This window comes from Chrysochloris asiatica, unplaced genomic scaffold (assembly GCF_000296735.1).
Source record: "Chrysochloris asiatica unplaced genomic scaffold, ChrAsi1.0 scaffold00306, whole genome shotgun sequence".
Classification (NCBI taxonomy): domain Eukaryota; kingdom Metazoa; phylum Chordata; class Mammalia; order Afrosoricida; family Chrysochloridae; genus Chrysochloris; species Chrysochloris asiatica.
In genome coordinates this window covers 817,878-841,982 of record NW_006408824.1, presented here as the reverse complement: position 1 = coordinate 841,982, position 24,105 = coordinate 817,878, and the positions used below count along the sequence as shown (strand labels likewise).

The 24,105-nt window shown below is 42.9% G+C and overlaps 1 protein-coding gene across 1 annotated transcript in view; it reads right to left on the bottom strand.

The window, feature by feature from the left end:
* The window catches only part of SPECC1L (sperm antigen with calponin homology and coiled-coil domains 1-like), a 168,485-nt gene extending 155,856 nt beyond the window's left edge, over positions 1-12,629 (bottom strand). The window contains exon 1 of the mRNA XM_006874947.1: positions 12,573-12,629. Coding sequence (XP_006875009.1) covers positions 12,573-12,629 — 57 coding nt within the window. The remainder of the gene's footprint in view (positions 1-12,572) is intronic.
* Between the last annotated feature and the right edge of the window lie 11,476 nt (positions 12,630-24,105).

Below are 24,105 nucleotides of genomic sequence, written 5' to 3'. Positions count from 1 at the left end.
TCCACAGTGACTCTAACTTTACTTCAAGTCTACTGTCACTTTCCCAAGAGGTTACAGTAAACACTCAAGACAGATCTGTGTTAGCATCCCACAACAGGTATGATATATAGTTATCTAATCCTTAACTACCAATCAATCCTATGCTTTTCTCATCTACAACTGCTGGAATTTGACTGGTTCCATTAACATACTCAAAATAATGTAGAAAGAAAAACATATCAAGTTCCTAAGAGCCAGTCCTTCATTGCCTCATGTTTCCTTTTTATTTTGCTTATCTCTTCTGAGTTTTATATTTTGAAAATGATTCCTCAAAGTTTTTCTTCTCTTTATCCTCCAAACTGTATACCTGCCCACCCTTCTGTAATACCACTCGGACCTGCTACTACACTCTAAAAACTCTTCCACCGACCACCAAGGAGCTGACTCTGACCAGAGGGACCACTATAAGATAGAGAAGAACTGCTCCAAAGGGTTTCCGAGACTGCAAATATTTACAGAGTGGACTGCCTTCTCTTGCTCCAGAGGTACAGGGTAGTATTGGAGTGGGTCAGCACTACCAGCTTCCTTCCTACCAACCCCAGTCAAGTGACCTTCTCCTAGACAAGCACTATCCAAGTCCAACTTTCTGCCACTGGGGAGCAAGCAGGTTCTACATATGTATGTAATCTGATAAGGTTAACCATTAGCCAAATGTGGCTACCCAGCAGGTACCCGTGGTTACTGTGGCTAAGGCAATGAATTTTAATTAAATTTTTATTTGTTTAAACATAGTCATGTGGTTGGTCGCTACCTAACTGGACAGCACAATGAGGGTTAATGTGCTAGACTGCAAAGTTGGTTTAAAACGCAGTTCAAGCTCACCAGTTGCTCCTCAGAAACTCTATATATGGTTGCTATGGGTCAGAACCGACTCAATGGCACAACATTGTCACTAAACCCACTGCTGCCAAGTCGATGCCAATTCACAGCGACCATACAGACATAGCAGAACTGCTCCATATGGTTTCCGAAACTGAATCTTTATGAGACTAGATAGCCTCCTCTTCCTCTGGTAGGTTTGAACCATTGACCTTTCGGTTAACAGCGCAATGTTTAACCCACAGTGGCACCAGGGTACCTGAAATATTTGTATAGAAAGTGTCAAATGAGAACCTAATTTACAAACTTTCACCAAACACAAGAGAGATGGAATGAAAAGGAGCCCTGGAGGTACTGTGGGTTGGGCATTGGGCTGCTATCCACAAGGTCAGGATTCAAACCTACCAGCTGCTCTGAAGAAGAAAGGTAAGGCTGCCTGTATCTGTAACAATTTGCATTCTCAGAATCCTTATACAGGGTTGCTATGAGCTGAAACTGACTCAATAGGCAGTGGGTTTGGTTTGGGGTTGTCACAGAAACATGGCCCCCCATCTTTGTATTTACTAAACATAATCTCAAATAGGTCATGATGCACATCCCTTACAAACATTAAAATGCTTAGAGAAGAGGGGTCACTGTGCCACTTAGAGCCCAAACCACATCCCATGTGGCAGGCACCATGCCAGGTGCTGTGCCCTAGACAGTACACATGGGTTTCTACAAATGACGGGTGGAGGCTTAGCGAGGGGTAAAGCACTCTCCCTAGACTGGCCATTCTTCCCTGACAAAAGTCTAGACCCAAACCCAGGTACACACCCTTCCCATCATTATAGTCTCCAAGGCAACCAAATATGAGAGTTTCTAAGGAACGCGGTATCTGAATCTTAATAAAGATTTTATAAGATATAGACAAATCCTGCTGTATGATAAACACTGGAGCACTGGATTGCTAACCACAAGGTCAGCAGTTCAAACCCACCAGTCACTCTAGTAAACCTTACACAGGGTCGCTATGAGTCAGAAGTTACTTGATGATGGCACACAACAACAATAAACAAACAAACAAACAAAATGACAGCACAGATGGTACTGCTCAATCTCTCCCTTCTATTTATCTCTTGGTCATATAGGTCAGAATGCTAACAAATAGCTGGGCTGTTAACCAATAATTGTTCAGTGGGAGAAAGACATGGCAGTATGCTTCTGTAAAGACTCGACAGCACTTAACAATAACAACACAGAAATAAAACTCAGCTATAATCATATCAGTTTTCAAACACCTGTCTTTTTAATTACAATCAGTATTTGTTCAGCATGGGTGGACACAAACTGCTCTCATTTATGAAGATAAACCCTGAGTTGTCCTCCAGCTGCAATCTGGTTGGCCGGCATGTCACCTGAACATGACAGTGCACGCTGCCTCCCCAGACACAGCTCCCAGTTCCAGGAGCCCAGCTGACAGACAGAGCCATCACCACACTCGACACACCAGCATTCCCATCCCATTCAACTGAATCCTCCCAAGGAAGACAAGTAAAAGGCCATCTTTATATAAAGTCAAACTGCAGACTCTTCAAATGAGAAAATACCTTGGAAGCCATTTCTAGAAAATCTCACCTATCTACCACTGATGAGAAATCTTATACTGGCAGTCACATTCTGGTGGATTCTACCTTCTAACAAGTTTAGGAAGTTCCCCTTGTAACAAGTCATCATTTACCCAATATGGCCCAAATGCCAGTTCTCTGGGAACATAGGCAACAAAGGGTAAATAAAAACAGGAGCATATAGAGATGATTAGGATGAAAATTATCTACTTTCAAAGAGCTCACAGACAAGTGAAAGACAAAACCCATAAATGAATAAACATGTCTTCCATCCTTCAAAATTTGTATTTAAAAAAAAAAAAAAAGGTAAGCAGCCTTTACAACGCTGAGACCAGAAGAACTAGATGGCGCTCAGCTACCACTGCTGATAGCGTTGAAAGGGATCACAACAGAGGGTCCTGAATAGATGGGAGAAGAATGTGGAACAAATCTCAAAATCATAAAATAAGGCAAGGCTTATTGGTCAGATAAAGACTGGTGAAACCCCAGAGACTATGACCTTTGGTCACCCTTCAGGTCTGGAAATGAACTCCTATAATCAACTATTCGAGATCAAAAGGGCAGCATTTACACAAGGACAAAGCTCAAAAGGCAAGAAGAAATAGGAAAGAAAGAGGAATGGAAACAGGAAACACAAGAAAGGAATGGGTATGGGATGCTACATTTTGAGAACTGTAATCAATGACATGAAACAAAATGTGTAAAACTGCTGAATGGAAAACTGGTTTCCTCTGTAAACCTTCACCCAATTCACAATAAAAAGGTTTTTAAAAAAATCTTCTAATTTCATATAATCCTAAATGACAGCATTAAAGAGAGCCAAGCAGTGATAAGGTTCAAGGACCTTTGGGTGGTTACGAGTTGGGCTGCTAACCTCAGCTGCTACCAGCTGTTCCGCGGAGAAAGATGAGGCTTTCCACTCCTGTAACAATTTACAGCCTCAGAAACCCTATACAGGGTCGCTATGAGTCAGAACTGAGTCCACAGCACATAGCCACCAAAAAACCAACCTTTTGGGTCTCATTTACAGCAAGTGGGAGACATGGGTCCTAGCTCCAACTTTGCCATGAAAGTTGTGTGGTGTGATTGTGGGCAGGCAAATCACTTAACTACTCTAGGTTTTCTATTCTGTTTCCTCTCTTCTAAAGACGAGTTTGTTTTTCCTAGCCCAGTGCCAGACAGGCATCCTTCTTGGCAACTTGTGTGGTCCCCAGCCCCTCCCACCAGCAGTCACACAGTCATCTCACTTGAAGGCTGTCACCATTTTTTCCTTTAGCATCCTCCTATTTTGCCTTCAATTTTAATCTTTTACTCTGCTGTTAAATAAAATGCATTCCTATTTAAAGCAATTTGGCTATTTAATTGCTACTTTTTAATTTTCTCCTTATTTTAAAACCCAATATCTGGGAGACAGCCCCACCCTGTGTGATTAAATCTGTCTCCTTGAGAGAGTTCCTTAACATCTGTGAAATCTCAGTTTACTCATCTGTAAAGGTAAACCAACAGAATGTGGAAATCATCAAACTTGATATATCACTAATATCACATGCAAGTAAAATTCTGCTGAAGATAATTCAAAAAATATTGCATCAATACATTAACAGGGAACTGCCACAAATTCAAACTGGATTTATTAAGAGGACATGAAACCAGGGATATCACTGCTGATGTCAGCCGGATCTTGACTAAAAGCAGAGAATACCAGAAAGATGTTTACTTGTGCTTTATTGACCATGCAAATGCATTCAATTATGTGAATCATAACAAACTATGGATAATATTGCAAAGAATGGGTATTCCAGAACACTTAAATATGCTAATGAGGAACCTATACATAGACCAAGAGGCAGTTATTAGAACAGAATAAGGGGACACTGAATGGTTTAAAATCAAGAAAGGAGTGTACCAGGGTTGCATCCTTTCACCATACTTACTCAACCTGTATGCTGAGCAAACAATCCCAGAAGCTGGATTATATGAAGAAGAATACGGCAATCAGGACTGGAAGAAGTATGCAAATGATATGACCTTATTTGCTGGAAGCAAAAAAGGACTTAAAATATTTGCTGATGAAGATCAAATACTACAACCTTCAGTGTGGATTACACCTCAATGTAAAGGAAACAAAAATTCTCAACAACTGGACCAGTAAATAATATCATAATAAATGGAGAAAAGATTGAAGTTGTCAAATACTTCATTTCCCTTAGAACTACAATTAGCACTCATAGAAATCAATGTACAGGGGGCGGGGAGCAGGCTTGCAGGCTTTGGTTGGTTGATGATGCATGGAGGGGATTGTATCCATGGCAATGAAATGATATACGATAGGATGAATGTAAAACTAATGTTCTCCCATGTAAACTATCACATAATTCACAATAAAACATTTTTTTTTTAATGAAGAAAGAAATGCACTGCATTAAGCAAATCTGCCTCACAAGACCTCTTTTAAAAAGTATTCAAGAGCAAAGATATCAATTTGAGGACTAAGGTGCACCTGACCCAAGCAGGCCATTTTCAACCACCTCATATGCATATGAAAGTTGGAGAAAGAATAAATAAGGCCGGAGAATTGATGCATTTGAGTTATGGTGTTGGAGAATATTAAAAGTATCATGAATCACCAAAAGAACAAACCAATCAGTGTTGGAAGAAATACAGCCAGAATGTTCCTTGGAAGCCAGGATGGCCAGACTTGGTCTTTCATACTTCAGACATACTGTCAGGAGAGACCAGTTCCTGGAACAGGATATATCATGGTTGGTAAAGTGGAGGGTTGGAGAAAAAAGAAAGACCCCCAACGAGATAAGATTGGCACAGTTGTAGCAGCAATGGGCTCAAACATAGATTGTGAGGTTGGCACAGGACTGGGTAGTGTTTCATTCTGTTGTACACAGGACCGCTATGAGTTGGTACTAATTCAATGGCACCTAACAACAACAACAACAACAACAAAATAGCATAAGCACTAGTCCACAGGGTCAATTTGAACAGCAAGGTCAACGGTTCAAACCCACCAGCCACTCCTCAGAAACCCTATATACAGGGTCACTTATTTTTAAAACCAGTGTCTAGTGAGAGGGTCCCAACACATGTGACTAAATCTGTCTCCTTGGAAGAGTTCCTTAACTTTTCTGCAATCTCAAGTTTCCTCGTCTGTAAAATGAAGCTGCGTAGTGTAGTGGTTATGAATCGGGCTGCGAGCTGCAAGGTCAGCAGTTCGAAACTACCAGGCTCTCTGCTCCCGTAAAGATTTACAGCCTTGGAAACCCTGTACAGGGTCGCTATGAGTCGGAACCGACTCCACAGCACACAACAACAACAACAAGAATACCTAATATAAGGATGTTGAGAAAGTTAAAATGAAAGAATGGATTCAAAGTGTGTAAAAGACTGCCAACACAGCCTAAAAAGTCTGGGCAAATGTCATCTGTTACAAGTTATTGGGTCTAATGCCTAAGGAAACTAGGAGTATCAGATCAATAGATACTCTGTAAGAAAAATGTCAGCTCAAGAGATACATTGTAGGTAAAGTACCAGTTTAAGAGATACTTTGTAAGAGAAACCCTTTATAATGAGTGAGTGAAGACTGCTTTTACTTACTAAATTATATACCACAGCACACAGATGCCAACAAACAGCACTAGCCTAGGGTTCTCTCTATTGAAGATTAAAAGCAGGGGCCACTGAAAATAAACAGTCAGAAATTTACTGGAGCTGTAATCAGAGACTTAGGCTGTTATCTAGACCATGGGATCTTGGGCAAGTCACTCCAATCTGTGAGCCTGGTTTATAAAACAAGGAGGACAGATGAGTATCTTTCTTACAGGAATTCAAAACCTCATCTTCACACAATTTGTACCTTCACAGAGGGGATTGTTTATTGTCATTCTGTCAATTCTAACTCACAGGGACTCTACAGGACATAATAGAACTACCCCAAAGGCTGATCCTACAGAACTTAACAACAATAGGATTTCCAAGGGTATAATCTTTACAGATGCCGACTGCCACATCTTTCTCCCACAGAGAAGTTTGTGAGTTTGAACCACCAACCTTTTGGTTGGCAGCTCAACACTTAAACCACTATAGCATCAGGGTTCCTTTCTCCCTCCTCAACCCAAACCCCAAACTGCTGTCACTGAGGGGGATTCTGACTCATAGCAACTCTGTAGGAGAGAGTAGAACTGCTCCATAGGCGTTCTGAGATTGTTAATCTTTATAGAAGCAGAGCGCCTCATCTTTTCTCACATGCACAGAGTGGCTGGTGGGTTTGAACTACAAACTTTTCTGTTATCAGGCCAACATCTAACCCACCATGCCACCAGGATTCCCTACCAAAGGCCAAACAAAGCATTAATAAGAAACTCAGCAATAAGGTTTTGAATGAATACAATATGATGTAGCACTGACCCTATACTGAATTCTCCAACATAATATTATGACTTTTCTTAAGGTGAGTGAGAACAACACACTCAGAAGGATGCATCCATGTGCACACATTTTAAGACCAGCGTGTGAGCCTGAGATGCTTGCCATCCAGGAAAGGTCCTCTACTTGGTCTGCGCCCACACCCTTAAGTCCAGCACTGTGCAGAAAACCTCAATGCTTCCCAAATAAAAAGGAACAATCCTCAAATGCTTATCTTTATTGTAACCTGGTATTGTTCTGTAAGATAGATTTCATTTTATGCCACATTAAAAATCTTAAACTGGGGTGTGATTATCAACTAGGGTTTACATTTAACATGTCACTTTATGTGCTTCCTAAAATCAAGGAAGCCACAATTTCCTTACTGAGAGGAGAGCAAGCTTGAGTGTCAGCTCCTCAGAGTTCTCTCCCAACTCAGGTGCTCCCCCACATATATGCCTCCTCACAGCTGCCTCATGCTCAAAGCAATGGGAGTAAAGTCAGCACTAAAGAGACAGCAGGGGGAGAAGCAGGGTCAGCACAGTACCCTTGGAGGGATGGAGCCGAAGACCAGATGGCAGTGGAAAGAGAAAAAAAGCTGAGAAGAGGAAGGGTAAAGAACTTTTCACTCAGTCATCCTAGAACTGAACTCACCCCCATGGCTCAACTTTCAGCCAAGCAACAAACAGGCAGGACTAAGGTGTACAATAACACCAGGGAGGTACAAACTCCTTAGAAGAATCAACCACATGAGATCAGAAGGGCAGCATTTTCCCAGGGATAAAGATCAGGAGTTAGGAAGGGATAGGAAAGAAGGACGAAGGAAAACAGCAAACACAGGGACTGAAATCAATGTCATAAAATAAAATGTGCAAAGATGGTTTAAATGGAAAACAAATTTGATCTGTAAACTCTCTCATTTAAAAAGAAAAAGAGAGAATTCCAGGGGAAGATGGCAGAGAAGGCAGATGCATTGAGCCGATCCTCAGCAACAAAGATTTATGAGGCCAAGTGAAACAGATCTTGGAACCCTGAGCTTCAGAGAATAGGACAGGGAGGTGCATGAGTGCCGACCGGATGAGGAAGCTAAACAGGAGCAGTAAGAGAGAAGAAAAATGGGCAGACTGTCAGCTGGTGTGGAGCATCATCACAGCCATCTTGAGCTTTTGAGAGCAGCTGTTGCTGATACAGTGGCCTGCAGTCACAGGACATGACTGGAGGTTAACGGAAGGGGGTACAGTTCTCTCTAGTTCCATGCCCTCCTGATAGCTAGGAGTGTGTCCAGTCTGTGCCCTCGTCAATCCAGCAGCCACTGACACCCGCTCCTGCTCAGCCTTGGCTATGTGCCACTCTTGCTTCTGCAAGCATGTGAACTCACCCTGAACATAAACAGCAGAAAACTGTGTTCACACTTCCAGTTTCTCTCACATCCACCAGGATATAGGCAGTGAGTACCTAAGAACACACCAACATACAATCATCAACTAAATGTAAATACAAGAACACCAAAATGTCTCGGAAAAAACAATCTCAACTTAACACAAAGAAGCAACACAGAGTGCATCAAACAAATGGCCAAAATACAGAGTCAGGAAATACGATACCACAAATGGTATCAGAACTATTTGATAAGGAATTTAGAAGAATGGCAATCAAGTACATTGAACAGACTGAGAGAAAGATCAAGGATAACTCAGAAAAAAAATTTAGAAGAATTCAAGAAAACACTACAAGAACAAATTGACCAAAGAAATGAGAAATTACAAATCAGACACAAACAACAATTAGAAAGCCAGAAGATTAATAATAAGAATTCAGAAACAGATGATAGATTGAAAGGGCAAAGAAGTAGAACTGAATTGATGGAAGGCCGAATGACTGAGTTCAAAGAAAAAAAATCTCTCAATACTCATCTTCGAGCAGAACAATCACAGAAAAGAATTTAAAAATCCAATTAAAGCCTAAGATTTATGTGGAACACCTTCAAGAGTAGTAAGTTATATGTGACTGAAATTCCAGAACAGGAAGAAAGGGAAAAAAAATCCATAGAGAAAATTGTCCAACAACTGCTAGACGAAAATATAGCCATTCGAAAACTTAAATTCCAAACAGGACAGATCCCAAAAGAAAATCATATTATAAGCCAAGAAATATTATAATCAAACTTTCAAAACCAAAGACAAGAATCCTGAGAGCAGTTTGAGAAAAACTAAAAGTTACCTACAAGACTAAGCTCGGCTTAACTCAGCAGAAACCATGCAGAAAAGAAGACAATGGGATGACATATACAAAACTCTGCAAGAAAAAAGATGCCAATCAAGAATCATATACCCAGTAACCGTGTCCATCAAATATGATGATGAGATATGGATATTTCCAAAGAAACAGAGATTAAAAGAATTTGTAAACACCAGACCAACCTTACAAAAAATACTAAACACAGTTCTTTGGATAGAGTGTCAACAGTAGCAGACAACAACCTGAAACTAACATACATGATATTACCACCCAGGACTCAACCCAAATATATAAGGATTCAAAGCAAAATAAACCTGTGAAACTGAAAATAGGGAAACAGAGATATTAGTTTGCAACAACAACAACAACAACAACAAAAACCCATAAAGTTAAAGAGGGGATAGTGTAGTTACAGAACTTCCAAAAGAGAAAATCAAGTCAATTTTTAAAATAAGTAAAAAATAACCCTAACTGTAATCCTAAATCTAGATCAAGCCTTACACCTAGCTCTAGGTCCAACCTGAACACTAACCCTAGTCCTAACCGTAAATTGTTGTTGTTGTTGTTAAGTGCTATTCTTAGAAATGAATTCCAGATGTCGCACAAAAGACACTCAGTAAGACTAAAATACCTGGCAAAGCAAAATTTACTCTTTCAAGAGGGTGTGTGCACATAGCTATAAAGGGACAGGCCAGCTAGCACACGGGGTGGGCAGTCCACTCAGGTTTTTAATCCCTGACGCAAGTCTTAAGGTTGTGTCTCTCCCCATTGGCTAGGGCTTTGACCGCACAATCTTTTTCCGGTAAATGGTTGGCTAGTTTAAATTTTTAAGGCATACATTCCCATTTTAGGAAATAGTCAAAGGAAAAAGAAAGATCTTAAAGTTTCTGCTCACTTCAGGAAGTGACAAAAGAAAAAGAAGAAAGGTCACCCAAATACAATAAACAGGATTATAATAATTTTTGAGGAAAAGATATCCATTCCCACTCTACTGAGTCGGTTCCAACTCACAGCGACACTGTATAGGGTTTCCAAGGAGCGACTTTATGGTTATGAACCACCAACCTTGTAGTTCAAACCAACCTTGTGGTCCAGTACTTAACCTTACAGCACCACACCAGGACTCCAAAGTAAATTCTAGGCCTAGTCATAGTCCTAACCCTAACTCCTTACTCCTATCTTCCCTACCATAAAAAATAAGTAAGAAAGAGAATCTGGCAATCCACAAACTGTGTAGCTTGGCACTTTCCAAAAGAAAAAAGAAATTTCCAAAAATCAGCCAGAGTAATAAGGATGCTTTACTGGGAGATTTTGCTTGTTGAGACAACAAGCTGCCCACAGGCCTCCTCAATGCCAGCTCATGATTCTCTCAGTTACCTATGGGGTAGCCAGTCCCCCAAGTTTAGAATGAAGCAAAAAAGCTAAGCAGCTTGTCCAGTGTCCAACTTCTTTCAACAAAACCAAATCCAAACCAGTGGCCATTGAGGAGACCCCATGTGTGCAGAGTACAACTGTGCCCACAGAGTATTCAAGGCTATGACTTTTCAGAAGCAGATTGCCATGCCTTTCTTCTGAAGCTCCTCTGATAAGGTTCAAACCACCAACCTTTTGGTTAGTAGTTAAATGTTCAACCATTATTGTTGTTGTTTATAAGTGCCACCGAGTTAATTCTGACACATAGTGATGCTATATAGGGTTTCTGAGGAGTAGCTGATGGGTTTGAACCATCGACCTTGGGGTTCAAACTGACCTTGCGGTCCAGCACATTATCCAGCAGTGCCACACCAGGACTCCGTTATTACTAGGACTAAAAATTCTAAAGGCCACCAAACAGCCTTACTTTATCTTATTTGTTTTGGCCACAGAAAAGTCCCGTCATTATTTTACACATCGAAATAGTTACAAACAAGTAGAAGCTCTCAGAAATTTTCAAACATAAAACAAGTTAAGTTTCCTCCTTAAGACTTTTCAAAAAATCTAAAAAACAAACCAAATTCACTGCTGTCGATTCAACTCCAACACATAATGACCCTGTAAAGTCTTGGTGTGGCACTGTAGGATAAGCATTGGACTGCTAAGCACAAGGTCAGCAGCTCAAACTCACCAGCCACTCCTTGGAAACCCTATACAGGGTCGTTACGAATCAGAACTGACTCAGTAGCACTAAACAACAAGAAGTAATCCTATAGGACAAAATATAACTGCTTCCTAGGGTTTCTAAGATTATAAATCTTTACAGGCAGACTGCCTCATTTCTCCTTCAACAGTGGCTGTTGGGTTCAAACAGCTGACCTTTTGGTAAGTGGTCAGGCTCTTAACCACCAGGGCTCCTCATTTCAAAAAACAGCAGAATGAAAAGCCTAACCTTACACCCAGGCCTCTTCACATATACTTCTGGGGAGTTCTCTTTCCTTCAATGCAAGCTGCTGGAAAGGCAGTTGAACTAGTGACAGTACTTAACATTCCAAACAAGCTGAGAAGGCTGACAAGGCTGGAAAGCCAGCCTGAAAGAATGTCTGGCTACAGTACACAAATGAGTCTTCCAGATTTAGTCCAAAACAAACTGCTTCTCAAAGTCCAAACTGCCAGAATGCAAGAGGGTCTGAGTTCTCCACTGGCCACTCCCTCTGCAGCTATGGTTTTTGAATATTCACAAAAACAAAACCTTAATTCAACCAAAAAACCTCACTGCCACCAGGTCAATTTAAGCTCACCGCAACTCTATAGGACAGAGTGAAATTTTTCCTCTAGAGTTTCTGAGACTGTAAATCTTCACAGAAGCAGACTGCCTCATCTTTCTCTCTCAGAGCAGCTGGTGAATTTAAATCCCGACCTTTATGTGAGCTATCGAATGCTTTAGCTCACCACACCACCCCCTTCAAATAACAGCTTTGTGTGTACAAGATTGGCAGGCAGTTACAAACTTGTACAATACAAAATTCATAAAATTCACTGTCAGCTGTATTTTTATTCCATTTGCTATCTGTATTTATGATAAACTATGTCCTGGTGTGGCGCTGTGGCTTAAATGAGCCAGACTGCAAAGCTATTTGAACTCCAAAGTCGGCAGTTTGAACTCACCAGCTGCTCCTCAGAAACCCTATACAGGGTCACTATGGGTCAGAACCAACTCAACTGCACTTCACAACAACAAACAATATGATCTAAATTACAAAAGGACACATTTTTTTTTTTTTTGTATTTCACTCATGATTCAACTGTATAAAAGGTCCTTTAAAAAGCAGCTTAAAATTTGGGGTTAGAACCTTGCCAGTGATACAAAGGAAGCCTTTTGCAACACAACAAGGTAAAAATAGATTCGGACTCAAGTTCAGTTTATTAAAAATGAAGACCTGTTTCAATAAATATGTCACTGCTTATATAAAAAGGAAAGTTAAAAAAATCCTAAGAAATATTTTTTCCTGTGTTCACTGAGTGTAAGGCAGTGGTACTCACCAGGGGCAATTCTGCTTCCCAAGGGACACTGGACTGACTGTAGACATTTTTGGTCATCACAACTGATCGTATATGTTATTTGTGCAGTACCAAGGCTGAGAGACTTTGGTATAAGGAAGGTTATAGCAAAACTGGAGTGGGCTTCATCTTTCTGGACCACACCACAAACAGGGTCCCATCTGTATAGACCTTCTGGGAGCTGAGAAGACCTGTGCTTCTGGCACTTGCCTGAGCCAACATGCCACAGAGCTCTGCCACCAACCATCCACAATTCCAGAAAAAGGAGCAGGAGTCTAAACAAGGTCTCTCTCTGGTCTCCTGGAACAACGTTAGAGAAGGAGCCACAGGGGCTCAGAGCTCATCTCCTTCTGTAGCCCCCTCCCTACTTGGCCAACTCAGGCTGTTAACCCCAAAGAGAGAGTCAAAATCCACTGCTTTCTGAATCCCTCTAGAATATCTTACTGGCAGGACAGAAAGAAAGGAACCTCCAAAATGTCAACCACTGTTCCAGGGATTTCCATCAACGGCTCTCCAGAGGTGAACAGTTACCAGGTCCACTGTAAAAAGGACAGCCAAAGACTTCCACAGTGCAGATGTTCAGGTGGGCTCTGAAAAGTCCCACTCAGAACCCCTGGCCCAGTCCCTTATGGCCCAGGCAACCCCTGGGCTGTGGACAGAAAGGGCCCTAGATGTTGCAGCTCTGCAGATATGTAAAGATGGTGGAAATGTGTCTTTGGTGATTGAAGTTCTCCAGTTGGAAGCATTCTCTCCTCTCTACTCAGACCCTGGGTATCAAGGAGAAGTGGCGGCTGGAGCACAACAGCCTCAATGGTCTCCAGCTGTGCCCATCCCTTTTGTGACCACCGTCTCTCTCTCACTGTCTCTCTCTCACCATGACACAAAATCTCATGTGTCCACTGCCTGCTTCAGTAACTTCTCACTAAGAAGATGAGCATTTCAGCAGTCAACACATGGTCCAGCACACCAACAGTCAGTACACGGTCCAACACCTCAATAGTCAGTACACGGACCAGCACCTCTTGGCTGCAGGCCCTTTTCCCCACACCTCATTTCCCTTTCATACATATGAATACCTACATGCCTTCAGCGATCTGTTTCTGCTCATTCTGTCACTTACTGCTGAAAGTCCCTGTTACCTCTCATCTAAAATTATCATTGTTAAGTGCCGTTGAGTCAATTCCAACTAATAGCGATCTTGTACAGGGTTTCCAACTGCCAACTTTGTGGCTCGCAGTCCAGTGCCACACCAGGAGTCTAAGATTAAGTGCTCATACATACATCAAGATCCAGCTTACATATCATCTCCTTAGTGACCTTGGTGCTGCCATCCCCCTCATCACCTGGGGTTGATGTAACAACCAATTTGAAAGCATAAAAGCCCCAAGACCCAGAAATACTACTCCTGTAGGTGACGTTTCCATCTCTCTAACCCTTCCCTAATTCCAAAAGCTATGCCACCGGTATTTTAAATACTAGCAGGATCACCCACAGTGGAGAGGTTTCAGATGAGCTTCCAGACGAAGATAGACGAGGAGGAAGGAGTGACGAACTACTTCCAAATACTTAGTCACTGAAAACCTTAAGAATAGCAGAGTGAAACTGTCAGATATAGTGCTGGAAAATGAGCCTCTCAGGTTGGAGGGGACTCAAAATGTGACTGGGGAAGAGCTGCCTCCTCAAAGTAGAGCTGACCGTGATGACACAAATGGAGTAAAGCCCATGGGAGAAAAGCCCGTGGGACCTTCATTTGCTGATGGGGCACAAGTCAAAATGAAGAGAAACAGCTGTAAACATCCATTGAAAATCAGAACATGGAATGTACGAAGTACGAATCTGGGAAAATTGGAAGTTGTAAAATATGAAATGGAATGCATAAACATCGATATCTTAGGTATTAGTGAGCTGAAACAGACATTTTGAATCTGACAACCACATGGCTTACTATGCAGGGAATGATAAACTGAAGAATTGCAATCATTGTCACAAAGAATATATCCTGATCAGTCATGAGGTGCAACGCTGTCTGTGATAAGATAATATTCATGCACCTACAGGGAAGCCCAGTTAATACTACTATTATTCAAATTTACGCACGAACCACAAAAGCCAGTGAGAATGAAATAGAAGAATTCTACCAACTTCTTCAATCTGAAATTGATCAAACATGCAATCAAGATGTATTGATCATTACTGGTGATGGGAATGCAAAGGTTGGGAGAAAAGAGGAAGGATCAGTAGTTGGGAAATACGGCCTTGGTGATAGAAATGATGCTGGAGAACACATGAAAGAATTCTGCAAAATCAATGATTTGTTCATTTCATATACCTCCTTTAGACAGCATAAGAGACAACTATACACATCACCAGATGGAATACATAGAAATTAAATTGACTACATCTGTGGAAAGAGACAATGGAAAAGCTCCATATCATCAGTGAAAACAAGGCCAGGGGCAGACTGTGGAAGAGACCATCAATTCCTCATATGAAAATTCAAACTGAAGCTGAAGAAAATGTTCAAGTCCACGAGAGCCAAAATATGACCTTGAATATATCCCACCTGAATTTAGAGATCATCTGAAGAACAGATTTGATACATTAAACACTATAGACCGAAGACCAGAAGAGCTGTGGGATGACATCAAGAACAACATACATGAAGAAAGCAAAAAGTCATTGAGAAGACAAGAAAGAAGGAAAAGGTCAAAATGGATGTCAGAAGAGACACTGAAACTTACTCTCCACTGTAGGGACGCTGAAGCAAATGGAAGAATTGAAGAGGTCCAAGAGCTTAACAGAAAATTTCAAAGATCAGCTCGAGAAGATAAAGCTAAATATTACAACAATAATAATAGTTCTACTCTGTCCTTTAGGGTCACTATGAGTCAAAATTGACTAGATGGCAGTGGGGGTGTTTTAGGGCTGCCAATTCAGCACGTCATTGCAATGGGGAAGAGAAAGAAAAGCTGTAATGCTTTGACAGAGCTGGCAAAAAGTACACACTGCCAAAAAGGAAAAACAAGGAAATGAGATAAGAGATCAAGACAGGACCTAACAACAATAGTAACCACCCACTAAAATGAAAAAAAGAGTTCTGGTGTGATACTATAGGACAAGCCCTGAACTGCTAACCATAAAGTCAGCAGTTCAAACCCACCAGCTGCTCCTTGGAAACCCTATACAGGGTTGCTATGAGTTGGAACTGACTTGATGGCACTTAACAACAAAGTGAAAAAGAACTGCTGGTGTGACGCTGTAGGATCAACACTGGACTGTGAACTACAGGTTGGCAGTTCTAACCCACCAGTTGCTCTTCGGAAACTCTACACAGGATCACTATGAGTCGGAACCAACGCAACAGCACTTAACAACTTAACAAAACAGTGGGGGGAGAGTGCAAGAAGTAAACTCAGGCATCTTGTGCTTAAGATGTGATCCTGGTGAGATAGAAGCCAACCAGGATACGGGGACATTTCAAGGGAAAGAGAGAGTGGAGTCCAGGCCACTGGCATTTCCTAAAACAATGTGTCTAATTGTGGCTGTTCCATAGAAAAGTAGCCCTAAGAGACCCACTCCACCCTCTGCCATCAAGTCAATCCCAACTCATAGCAATTCTATAGGACAGAGTAGAACTGTCCCAGAAGGCTTCTGAAGAGTGGCTGGTAGGTTCAAACCACCAACTTTTTGATTAGCAGTTCAATGCTTAACCCACTGCCCTATCCACCCACTGGCACTGAATCGATTCCAGTTCACAGAGACAGCAAAGCTGCTCCCCAGGGTTCCTGAGGGTATACATCTTTGCAGAAGCAGAAAATTTCACCTTTCTCCTGAGGAACAGCTGGTGGGTTTAAACTGCCAACCCTGTAACCCAACACTTAACTCACTGCACCACCAAGTCTCCTTTACCCCAACAGGATGCCTAGGGAATTGACAAGGAAAGACATGTCACAAGAATACAACTTCAGTTGGAATTTTCCTCAAGAACATAAGAAAGAGAAAAAAAAGGAATTTTTTCACCTTTAAAAGGTATTTCTTGACACTACCTTCCATCTGCCAATTGGCCATACTCTGGTGACTTGCATGTTGCTATGAAGTTTGAAACAACTCTACCAGTATTTCAAATACCATTAGTGTCACCCATGGGGGATAGGTTTCAGCGGAGTTTCCAGATAAGACAGAGCAGGAAGAAAGGTCTGGTGACTTGCTTCTACAAATTAGTCAATGTAAAATAAAGCCTTTGGATCACAAAGGATCAACATGTCATCATGGGCTGTGGGAGGATATCAGCTGGTGAAGGAGAGCTCCAGGAAGGGCAAGGAAGACCTCAATGCAATGGATAGACTGACACAATGCCCACAACAATGGATGAAACCTGCTGGCGTGGTGAGGGCATCACAGGACTGGGCAATGTTTCCTTCTGCTGTCGCAACTGACTGAAAGGCATCTACCTGTCTACCCATCCATCCATTTCTTGACAAATCCTGCCCTGTTGCCAGACTTTGCATGCCTCTTTCCTACAGTGTTGTGGCTAGGCCTTTTCTATTCCTTTGAGTCAAATCAGTGCTTTAAATGAGCTCTAAAATCAGGAGGCTCTTTTATTTAGAGACCAAGTAGTTATGCCCTCTAACTTCTCTTTTCCCTAGGCTATGTATGAAAGACAACTGACAAATGTGAAATTTCAAGTCTTAATTTCTTAAGTCTTTCCTATACAACTGCATCAATTTTTTTTTTTTTTTTTTTCCCCTCAAAGAATGGCAAGGAATGTGCAAGGAGGAATCAACATGCAGGAAAGATAGGTTCTCTCTAGAGCTCGGGACACTTGGCTTTTGGAAGGTAAAACCAACATGAGAGGAATCAAAATTCAAATTAGACGCCAAGATACCACTAAATAGACTTTGACAGGTTGTGTGAATCATTTCTGGGGAGTTCCAAGCTCCTGGGGGCAGGGCCAGCATCCACATCCTGTGTTTGCTGATGTGCCTGACACTTTCCTTCCTACCACACTAGCTATCATATGAAGGTCAGTCAGAAAGTGTTGTTACTAGGGTTCCATGCATGATTTCAATCCACACTAAACAGGTTTCAACATGTCTCAATAATACACTTGTCTACATCTTGCAGTAGGGTGACTTCAAATAAAAGGTCCAATGAAAACAGTAGCTTCCGAGGAGAACTGCTGGTCCAGTTGAACTCAAAAGGTTATGATGTCTGTTTTTTTGATACCCAAGTGGTCATCCCACCATTTGTCTGACAGTTGGTCATACTGTGGTGACCTGCATGTTGCTTTGATGCTGTAGCCGATCCCACCAGTATTTAAATACTATCTGGGTCACCCATGGTGACAAGTTTCAGCTGAGCTTCCAGACTAAGACAGACTAGTAAAGAGGAAAAGTCATTGAAAACCTTATGAATAGAAGAATATTGTCATATAAAGTACCAGATGATGAGTCCCTCAGGTTGAAAGGTACTAAAAATACTACAGGGGAAGAGTAGTCTCCTCAAAGAATTGACCCTTAATGACATGAATGGAGCAAAGCTCTTGGAACTGAACCTTCCTGGGTTAATGGGATACAATGCAAAATGGGAAGAACCAGCTGCAAACAACCATTAGTAATTGGAACGTGGACTGTTCAAAGTATGCTGTTGTAATTAAGTGCTGTTCGAGTTGGTTCTGACTTACAGAGACCCAGTATGAGGATTCCAAGGAGCAGTTAGTTGATGGGTTTAAACCACTGACCCTTTGGTTAGTAGTCCAGTATCTAGGAATATTAGAAGTCATCAAAAATGAAACGGAACACATAAAGATCGGTATCGTAGGCATCAGTGAGCTAAAATGGACTAGCATTGGCCATTCTGAATCAGACTGTCATATGGTTTACAATGCCAGGAACAACAAACTGGGGAGGAATGGCATCCCACTTTTAGTGAAAAAGGGCATTTAAATCTATTTTGAAGTACAGTGCTATCTGTAATAAAGTAATATCCATATGCCTACAAAGAAGACAAGTTAATACCACTATTACTCAAACTTAGGCAGCAACCACTAAAGCCAGGGATGATGAAAATGAAAAAGCCCCAGGTGTCAGGGAAGGCTGCGTCCTTCCTGAGTTGACCGCTGAAGGCAACAATCGGAAGTGATGAGAGCAGAGCGCAGCAGAACAAGGAGGCTTTGAGAGGTCAAGGGTTGTGCTGCACCACTTGATGAAGCACCTAAAAAGAGGCAGGGTGAAGCAAACAGGGTCTGAGCCCAGGAAGCCTTACATGTCCTGCATACTGAGCTAAGGAGCCTAGTCTAGATTATGAAGGCCATGGAGTTTTAAATGGGAGAGTGACTGTGAACAGGTTCATATTTTAGAAAGACAGAAGTAAACCTCTGGAAGTAACAAAAAAAGTTACAACAAAAAAACCTACAATGTAGGTTTAGGAGAAGGTCTGGGAAAACATTATTAATATGAGGAGGCTTCAAAAACTTCATGGAAAATGGAATTAAAAGATGATGGAATTTCCCCACAAACTCACTGACAACCCCTAATACACATCTTCTCTCTCACAGACAGATCTCCTGTCATAGTAATATTAAATCAAGAGTCAATCCTTTGACTACAGAAGTGGGGATCATGAAGAATCAGAGATTATTACATTATTAAATTTAGCTCAGGATACTTTTAAAACGTGCTTTGGTAGAGGGCCAGTGAAAAAGGGAGCCCTTCCACAAGGTGGATGGACAGTGGCTGTACCAATGGGCTCAAACCTGGCAACAATTGTGAGGATAGTGCAGGACCGAGCAGCATTTCATTCCGCTGTACATAGGGTCACTGTGGTCAGAACAGACTCAATATACCTGCCAACAATAAAAATAGAATATTTCTATGGATACATACACTGTAGATTTTCTCCTGGTGGTGCAGTGGATTAAGCGCTGGGCTGCTAAACACAAGATAGCAGTTCAAAACCACTAGCCACTCTGAGAAACATGAAGCTGTCTGCTCCTGAAAATATTTACAGTCTTGGAAATCCTAAGGTTCTAAAGTCGCTACAAGTCGGAATCAACTTCACGGCAATGGGTTTGGTTGGTTACCACTCTAAAAGTTATTTGGGATTAAACACTTCAGCGAGACACAGCTCAACATTATAGTCACTTCTGGACAGAACAGAGCCATCCCTCCTCCTCAGCATAAGCAATAAAAACCCTCCACCCACGGCCATCGAGTCAATTCCAACTCATATGGACCTTATACGGCAGAGGAGAACTGCTTCCATAGTTTCGGAAGCTGCAAATCATTATGGAAGCAGACTGCCTCATCTTCCTCCCACAAAGCAGTTTTTGGGCTTGAACCGCTGGCCTTGTGGTAAGCAGTCCAATGCTCCCTTCTTCGTTAACACTAAAGGCAATTAAACACTCCATTCTGATGGACACAGGCTGGTATACAGGGGCCCAGAGTCTCCAACATTCATTATCACCAACTTTACTCAAGCCCTCTCTCTTTGTGTAATGTTGTGGGAACTGGAGAAAGATCCAGTTCTATCCCTGGATGAACAGGACTCAAGCCTAGCGTACTCTCCAAGGGAAGATGAATTGTTAAAACTGACTCTTGTCTGTACCCGGCATCTTACAGTTGAGGAGATGGAAGTCCATGAAGGAAAACTGACCTGGTCCAAAGTCATGAAGCCAGAGAATGTCACCAGCCTGCTGACACTCTGCTGCTGTTCTCCTGAACCCAACTGTGTAACGTGGACAAGTTCACCATGATTTAAGTACCTGTATGACACTGGACTGCAAAGTTTGTTTGAACTGCAAGGTCGGTGTTGGTTCAAGCTCAGCTCACCAACCGCTCCTTGGAAATGCTATACAGGGTCGCTATGAGTTGAAACCAACTCTACAGCACTTAACAACAACAATAATAACATGGCTACATGGATGAAGCTTTCTGCTCCCACAGAGATGTACTGCCTCAAAAACCCTATACAGGGTCACTATGAGTCAGAACTGACTCAACAGCACTTAAAAACAATAACAACGTGGTTACACAGGAGTCCTGGTGAGGCACTGGAGGAAAAGCACTTGACTGCTAACTACAAGGATGGTGGTACAAACCCACCTGCCACTCCTAGGAAACCCTATACAAGGTCACTATGACTTGAAACTGACTCAACAGCACTTACTAACAGTGGCTACAAGGAGTCCTGGTGGCACAGTGGGTTAAGTGCTGGGCTGAGCACTGAAAAGTCAGCAACAATTCAAACTTATTGCCACTCCACTGGAGAAAGAAGAGGCAGTCTGCTCCTGTAAAGATTTACAGTCTTGGAAACCCTAAGGTGCAGTTGTACTCTGTCCCATTGGGTCACTAAGAGTCAGAAGCAACTTGACAGCAATGGGTATAAAGCTACATGACAAGTCTGATGCTTAACAAAAACCCAGCACTGACTGCAATGCTTAATCTAAGTAATACTATCACCTGAATCTTCTGAAATACAAGATGTGCTATGCCCAGCCACCTCAAAAAAAAAAACCAAAAACACAAAAAAACCACTTCTCAAGATGACACCCTATAGACACAGCCAAACAGTGTACATTTAAAATAGGAACTTATACCAACTTCATCTTCACCACAATGACCAACTGTAAGTCCTCTCCACTCGCTGATACGGTGCTTGATCCTTTACCAAGACAGCAATAAAACTCTTCTATGCACAACAGTCACTCTCCTATGGAAAATCCCTGCATACCTGAGTCTGAGTGCACAAGCAGCTAAAAGCATCTCCCTGCCCCCCAAATTGTTGAGTCTTTGAAGACTGCTTTGTGAACACTATATCAAATGGGGGAAAGAAGATGATTTTATGGAGGAAACATGACTGGATCAGCCAATTCTTTACAAAACAAATATTTATTCTGCTCAACACCCTATGCCCCCATTATGTTCCTTTTCCCCATATGCCTCCTCTGTGTTGCCTCCTTTTTCAAATGCCATCATGTTTGTTCCAACTCATAGAGACCCAGTATAGGGTTTCCGAGGAGGAACTGATGAGTGTGACCCGCCGACCTTGCAGTCCTGAGCTTATTCCACAGCGCCATACCAGAATGATACAGACATAGAAACATTTGCCATTTCACCACACTGTTCAGGCATCACCCTTAACCACTCCGATCAGGGAATTATCTATATACCTTGCTTTTAGTTGACAGTACTACTACAGTGGAGTCCTGGTGTGGCGCTGTGGGTTAGTTTGTACTGCAAGGTCAGGGATTCAAGCTCACTAGCTGCTCCTCAGAAACCCTCTACAGGGTCACTATGGGTCAGAATCAACTCGACGGCACTTAACAACAACTACTACTACAGTGGAGTCCTGGTGTGGCACTCACTGTGGGTTAATGTGCTGGACTGCAAATTCGGTATGAACTGCCATGTGGGCAGTTCAAGCTCACCAGACCCTCCTCCTCGGAAATCCTATACAGGGTCACTATGAGTCAGAATCAACTCAACGGCACTTAACAACTACTACTACAGTAGACACCCTCTAAGGAATCCTGATGGCACAGCAGGTTAAGTGTCAGGTTGCTACTTCCAAGGTCACTTTTTAAACCTAGAGTAGTGGTTACCAATTGGGCTGCGAACCGGAAGGTCAGCAGTTCAAAACTACCAGCTGTTCCATTTGAGAAAGATGAGGCGTTCTGCGTCTGTAAAGATTTACAGCCTCGGAAACCCTGTACAAGGTCGCTATGAGTCGGAATGGACTCCACAGCACGTAACAACTCACTCCAAGGGAGGAAGATGAGGCTGTCTGCTTCCATAAAGATTTACAGCCTCAGAAATCTTAGGGAGCAGTTGTACTCAGTTCTCCAGGGTTGCTAAGGGTCAGAATCAACAAGACAACAGTGTGTTCGCTGACAGGAAGCCCTGGTGGCACAATACCTAAATGCTCAGTAGCTAAATGAAATGTCAGCCTTTCAAATCCACCACCTGCTCTGTGTAAGACAGATGTGGCAGTCTGCCTCCAAAAAGATTACAGCCTTGGAAACTTTATCCTATAGGGTTGCTAGGAGTTGAAATCAACCCTTTGACAGCAGACTTGTTCACTGTTCTTTTTTAACAGACTGTTTGGCATCTCCCACAGTGGCAAAACTGTGTCCCATCTCCCACAAGTCTCCAGAAACGGCTGCTTAATCATTCTGGGTGAAGTAAACGTTGTTGAGGCCTGCAACAATTACTAAAGCAATTAAGAGTCTGAGGGTCTGATCTACAACCCCTCCGTCTCTAGAATTTTTAAACTACAGCACGTTTAGGGGAATCTGCCCTGACCCCCTAACTTACAGGCCAGTTTCCAAGTTTCCAGCATTGAAACTACGGCAGGGATTCTTGCCTGTAGTCTCAATAGTCTGAACGACCTGGAAACCCATGAAGGAGCAACACAAGGATGCACTAGAACTTTCACTTCAAACCATTACGCCTCACGACGGTCAGAATGCTGGAAACGTACAATTTCCCCTGCAAAATACCGGGTTATTTATAGCCAAACGGATGCAAAGGCCTGACTGGGTGTCAAGAAAAGGGGTGCTTTGCCGGTTTGGGGTTGGCTCCCAGCCGAGAGGGGTGGGGAATAGGGTGGGGACTCAGACCAACGTTCCAGTCCCGCAGAGGGAAAGCAAGCAAAGAGAGGGTCGTGTCCGGCCCCAGAAGTCCACGAACCGGGGTACAAATAGAAGCCTCCTTTGCCCCAGGAGAGTAGCACAAGCAAGGGGCAGAGGGGGAAGGAAGGTCCAATGGAAAAGGCGCAGGCGCAAAAAGGGGGGGGAACCCCGGAGGGTAAGGCGCAGGCGCAAGAGGGGACTCGCGGGCACGACGATAGCGCGGGAGGGGGGAATGTAAAGGATTGCGCAGGCGCGAGCCGCCAGGATTTGGGAGGCCACCCGGGCCTGAATGCGCGGGCACACAAGAGAGGGCCACACTTTAGCTCTTACCGCGCAGCGCCGCCTCGCTCGCTCGCTGGCTCCAAGCTGGGGCCGGGCGGCGAGCAGGCCTGGTGGCGGAGCCCGGATCCGTTGATTCCGGACTCAATGTAGCAGCCAGGCCCGCCCTGCCTCCCTCGCGGCCTCCGCCCTCGACCCGCCCATTGCCCAGCCCCTAGTTCGCTCCGCGCGGCCGTCGCAGCCTGCGCAAGCGCATATCTGGCCCCGCCCACAGCCCGCCTGCCGTGCAGCCACTTTGTTAACCCCATACACTCCGCTAACGACGAGCGCAGCCTCCGGTAGCCATTGCGCATGCGTCTTGTCTTGCGCAGGCGCTTTGGAACGTGGTGTTCTGGAGACAGCTCCTAGTAATGGGAGTAGAGGCTCCTCAATTTCTAAGGCGTTCGTCCAGGTCTATGGCTCATGCAGTACACTCATATTTTTAGTGTGTTAAGATGTTATTAAGCATAAGGGAGACAGTGGTGAGTGTTATAAAGAAGAATTTATTCTGTGTAAAAATTAAATGTATGGCACTTCATAACAAGTATAGAAGACAAGTCTCCACAA